The sequence below is a fragment of the Parasteatoda tepidariorum genome, chromosome 3 (genome assembly GCF_043381705.1).
Source record: "Parasteatoda tepidariorum isolate YZ-2023 chromosome 3, CAS_Ptep_4.0, whole genome shotgun sequence".
Taxonomy (NCBI): domain Eukaryota; kingdom Metazoa; phylum Arthropoda; class Arachnida; order Araneae; family Theridiidae; genus Parasteatoda; species Parasteatoda tepidariorum.
In genome coordinates, this window is record NC_092206.1 from 84,941,765 (window position 1) to 84,947,764 (window position 6,000).

The 6,000-nt window shown below is 33.7% G+C and overlaps 1 protein-coding gene across 1 annotated transcript in view; it reads left to right on the top strand.

Moving 5' to 3' along the window:
* Positions 1–6,000, top strand: part of LOC107436834 (Mediator complex subunit 1) — a 29,675-nt gene extending 23,675 nt beyond the window's left edge. Inside the window, exons 21-22 of the mRNA XM_043047419.2 lie at positions 1,055–1,160; positions 1,779–6,000. Of these exons, the coding sequence (XP_042903353.2) occupies positions 1,055–1,160; positions 1,779–5,460 (3,788 nt within the window). The 3' untranslated portion in view covers positions 5,461–6,000. The remainder of the gene's footprint in view (positions 1–1,054; positions 1,161–1,778) is intronic.

The window sequence follows — 6,000 nt, forward strand, 5'->3', positions numbered from 1 at the left end:
ACGATCTTGGAGAAAGGTAATATTGCTTGATGAGCAATCTTCTTCAGATGTTCAAGAAAAATATGATAACAGTATTCTCGAACAAGTAAAAGAAATCTGGGGTTTCGAAATTCTTGACGAAGAAAATTTTTAAGATTGATTTCAAAGTGATGCAAGTGAGCCTGACTTCCAATATTTGACAGATGAAGACATTGTTATGTTATTAAATCAAATAGTGATGATAGTAACTGATGCAGAAGATGTAGTAAATGAGAGAAATACAATTTCTATTTCTACTGCTCTGTGGAAATTTTATTAGATTATAGGAGGATTTGATTACGGTGACATTACTGCGGTTCGTAAAACATATGACGAAGACTCATTACCCAATTTTTTAAAAGGAAAATTCCCAGTTTGATGTTATATAGCATGCAAATGTCAGTAATTTTTATATTTTTTGTACTTATAATGATTTTTTCTCTAATTAAAAGAGTTTTCGGATCTCCGTGTTTTTCGATTCTCCGTGCTCCCTGTCCCGGTGATTAACCCGGATAATCGGGAGTGCACTGTATTACAAAAGTGAGGAAATATAGTTTTTCTTGTCTATTAAATTAAGTTTCAGCATATCTGATTTCTTTCTTTTTTTTTAATATTTATATTACCACAATTCTTTTCTTTTAATTTGTAAAGGATATTTATTTTTAGTTAATCTACATTGATCTTTTTTTTATGCATGAAAAAAATAAGTATTTAAAAACGTATGGAAAAAAAAGACTGTTCAGAATTATATAATGATGTTTTCTAAGAACAAACTGCATTTTNTATTACCACAATTCTTTTCTTTTAATTTGTAAAAGATATTTATTTTTAGTTAATCTACATTGATCTTTTTTTTTTTTATGCATGAAAAAAATAAGTATTTAAAAACGTATGAAAAAAAGACTGTTCATTCTAATCATTATATAATGATGTTTTCTAAGAACAAACTGCATTTTATTTTATTCATTATACTTTCTTATTTTATGAAATTTCATTATTTAACTTGTTGCTAATTGATAACATATCCTATTTTCAGTCGATATTGATCTTAAAGATCTGAATAAAGTAAGCTGCAAAATATATACTCTTAGCAGTGATGCTACAATGTGTACAGATGAATATGCTAGCAAAGTCATGCAAAGGTACTAGAGGATGTTTATTTTTCTGCATAATTTATTTCTAATTATTTTATACTTAATGAATGTAACTAGTATTTATCTTTTAAATGAAGCAACACATTTAATATCGAAGGACATAAAAACTTTTTCATATCACACTTTTCTAACATTCATTTATATATTTCTATATATTATGAATTTTTTCCTTGTACTCAATTATGCAAGTTCATTTGTAGAAGAATATATTCAAAATGTGCTTAAGATTACAAAAACTTATATAATGATAAACGAAGTAGTTATTTGGTAATTGCTTTCATATTGTTATTCTTGTATCTTAACTTTATTATTTTTTTTAGAAATTTCTGCTTAAAGTATCAGTTTTCAAATTTTTAATGATATATTACAAGAGATACTTATATTAATTTAAATTTATTCTACCCATCCTTATTCATAGAGAAGAAGCTTATTGGTTTCCTTCTACTTAAGCAAAAGGTGAACAGAGAAAAAAAGAGATTATTGCAATGATTTTCTAAAATATTCAAGCTGATTAATTTTCTTTCTGATTTAATTGAAAATAATTCTTTAAGTTTTACATAAAATATACTTACATTCATTATTAATGCATGTCTTTTTTAATTTCAGATGCCTTTCAATTCCTATAACTATGAGAGCTGTTATTCGAAAAGCTCAAGGTCAACAGCAGTTGATGCGATCGTCAAGTCAAGGAGATGCATATGGAGCTACTGTTGGAGGTAGCGGTTCAGTTCCATACTTATCTCATTTACCTAATTATGGAAATAGTTTGACAAATGGGTCATCATTTCCTGGTGGAGATTTTTCTAATTTAGCATCTAGAATGTGTAACAAACCCAGCGATAATGTTAGTACCACAAAAGCTTCAAAAAACGGCGCAGGAAATCAAGCACCGGAAAACCCAAGTTTGTCTCAATCAAATGCTGACAATCCACCTCTTAAAATGGAAACTGATCCTGCGCAATCCAATAGTGCTGATAATTTTAACAGCGATAAATCAAAAAACTCTGTGAATGGAAGTTCCAACCCATACCAACAGCGACGGCAAGCCAATACAATGCTAATGAGCATGTTAAGTGATGTGCCGGCTGCCAACCCATCGAGTGCATCTTTTCCTTTTTTAAGCCAAGGTGAAAATTCCCCGAACATTCCTGGTAAAAGTCGCAAGAGAAAAAAGAAAAGTGAAAATCGTAGTCCGGGGAGTTCTGCTGGTAGAAGCCCTAAGCGAAAGTTGAGTGAAGATGATTACGTCAGAGACAGATCAACTCCAGATGGAGAGATTTGTGATAGTCCTCTGGCATATGAAGCATGTAGTAGTCTGCCTGCAAGCTTACCTTCCACCCCAGCTGAGCAGCAATTGACTCATCGCATTGGTTCAGTAGAATCTTTTATAAAAACTGAACCCGGAGCATCTCCTGGTTTTCCCCAAAGATCTGCAAGTACTGATAGTTACTTAATGCATGAAGAGTTTCAACCTCGTGAATCTTTAAATGTCAATGACTCCAGTCGTCTTAGTGAAGGGGGCACACCCACCAACCTTGAGATAGTTCGGAATTTCTCCCAAGTTAAAACTCAATATTTTGGATCTGACAACCTCTTAGAAATGAAGCCTTTTTTAGGGCCTAGTGACACTAGTTATGGTGGGGCTGTAGCCATTTCTAGTGACATTGACATGGATGATGACAACGCATACAGCATGGAAAGCAGTCAAAGTAATGTAGTGTCTTCAAAATCAAGTGACAAGCAGTTTAAGAAAAAGAAATACAAAGAAAAGAGTGATATAACAGAGAGTGGTGAAGTGGGGAAAGGCCATGATAACAGTAGTGATGAAAGTAGCATAGGAGATCTTTCTCAAAAATCCTTCAGTGAAACAGAAAACAGTCAATCAGAAGACTTGTCTTTGTCTGCAAAAAGCAGTTCCTCTCATTCATCGCAGCTAGTTTTTCTTGGAACTAGTTTAAAAATTGCCAAATCGGGAGATGGTCATAAGGTTTCAAAAAGTGAGACAAAAGTGAAATTGAAAGAAAGTAAGAAGTCTAGTGAGAGCTCGGACAAAAAGAAAAGTGATGCAAAAAAGGAGCGTAAACGTAAGAGAGCGGAGAACTCTGGGAGTTCTTCTGGAAGGTCACCTGTACGTCCTTTACATTTAAATATAGATTCATCTTTAATGCCACCACCATCATCTACATCTGATTCATCATCAATAGTTTCTTCAGCTGAGACTCAACCTATTCGTCCTATCACTCTAAATGTTAAAACTGCACCTAGTTTATCCTCCAGTTCTAATTTTCAATCAAAATCTCCTGTATACTCGAAGAAATCGTTAAGCAATAGTCCAAGCTCGAAAAATAGCAGTTTGAAGATTTCATCTGAGAAGTCAATAAAACCATCTCCTCCTCGGACTAATTTCCCTTTAAAAGTTTCCAGCTCTGATCCAGACTCTAAAAAGGGTAACCCTACTCTTAAAATTCCAAGTAAACATAAACAGAGCTCAAGTGGCAAAAGTAGTTCTAGCTCAACTTCTCATTCGAGTGGCCGTTCATCCCCGAGCAAACCAAAATCTGCTACCATCAAGCTTAAAAACGTGATGCCATCTGCTGTGACTATTTCTCCTATCATTTCAAAGGTTTCATCCGCTGTACCATCAAATGATGCTTTAGTTATGCAAGCAACTATTTTAAATCCAGGATCGCCTTCTGGAAAATCTGGATCCAACAATTCCAAAGCTAATAAATCTGCTCTTCGTTCACGTAAATGCTCTTTAAGTGCTGTCATAGATAAATTGAAAGTTAATGCTCAATTCAGTAGTGTGGATGGCTTGGAAAACCCCAAATGTGATGCTATGAGGTCTGATGCTCTCGTGGATAGAAAAGAGTCGAAACTCGAAAGGAAAGATAACTCGAAGGATTCTTCCCTCATTTCCAAGGTTAGTGAAAAATCTAAATATTCTAGCTCAGAACAATTTACCGTTAAACAGAGTTCAGGGATAAAGTTAACTGTCACGAAAACCCGAGCAAGTGATGGAAGCTCAAAATCTAGTAAATCTAAACAGTCAAATAAAAGTTCATCAGTTCTTTCTTCCAGTAGTTTATCAAATGTTTCAAAATCTTCTAGTAGCAACCCATCTAAATGTGGAAATGTTTCACCTGCATCAAAAAAGATATACTCTTCAGCTCAAACAAATCTTGGGACATCTTCTAAAATATCAAATTTGAGTAGTGGTAATCCACTCAAACAGAATCAACAAACTTCACAAAAGATATCTTCCCCTTCATCTGCCTTATCTCCCAGAACCAGCAGTTCGGGCAATACAATAAATAAATCTCTTTCTAAACATGTATCGTCTTCATCGCAAAGTAAAACTAGTGGCTCAATGTCAAAAACACAAGACAAAAGTGATAAAAAGTCGTTTGGTGATTTAAAACCTTCACAAAACGAGAATAAAGAAATGTTTCCTAGTTCTGCTTTAAATCTAATGCCACCCCCTGTTAGTAAATCATCGAGTGATACTTGCCGGATATCGTCGAGCGGTAGCACTCCCAAGCGTGTCGATGAAGGTTCTCGCCAGTCCCCAAGACACACACCAACTCGTGAGATTTTAATTGACGACATGGAAAGTGATCGGCCGTACAGACATCCTTCCAGCCAATCGAAAACTGATTCATTACTATCTGAGCAAATTACCTCTTCAAAGGGACCCCAAATGATTCTCCCCACTCCTGTAGATTACTGTAAAGTGGAAATTATTAAGCCTGATATTGATGACAAAGTACAATGGATTCCTAACAGCAGTGACATCAAGTCTTCGAGTGCTCCGAGCTCTACCACAAAAATGGAAGATGTCAATTGTTTGAATTTGAATGACATCGACTGCAAACTCAATTCTCAAGTTGAAATTTCTTCGTCCAACAAGTACGAGAACATGATGAACTTGAATATGATTCCATCGTCGGAAGATCACGGTAAATCTTCCGCTCCACTATTGAAGTCACTGAAACAAGTGAAGCGACCGATGGAACGGGGTGGTGACGACAGCAGTCCCGAAGAGTGTTTGGTGATAGATTGTGGGAGTAATGAAAAATGGTCCAGTCCGTGTATAGATAATAGCATTATTTTAAGTGTTTTGGAGGACGAAAAACCTGAAAAATCACCCAATACATTTTTACTTAATCAACCATCTCTCACTAAGTCACCTGTACAAGTATTAACTCCTAATCATTCATTAAGGCCCCTCTCATATGCAATTGATGACGATCTTATGAATGAAGCAGTGAGACCTTTAGAAAAATAAAATTATAGGAATGTACAAATATTGTAAATAAAATTTTATTTATGACCTTACAACTGTGCATAAATTTTAACTTATGGTTACTGGTGCCTGTATTAAGTGCATTTATCTATCACGTTCGTTAATATATTCTCACCAAATTGTATAAATGATTACCACATTAGTTGTTTTGTTAGTTAATGAATAGATTTTATTTAAATAAATATTGTTATTTAAGTGTGCAAGGTTTTATTAGGTGTTCCAAGTGATTTTGTTATGGATAGTTAACTATCATAATTTTCATACTACTGTTGTTTTTTTTATAAATTAAAAAAATTTGATTTGATTTTTTACAAAAGGAAAAAATACTGATAATATGACATATTATTAAAAAATATTACAAAAATTAATTAATCAGTTCTGTTAATAAATTTGCGTCAGAAACTTCACTATTTAGGTGTTGTAATTGAGTTTTAAAATCTATTTGGAATATTTTTCTCTCTAGTTAGCAATAATCAATGTAATTCTTCCTGATATTTACTTTCTGCCTTGTTTTAATGTAAT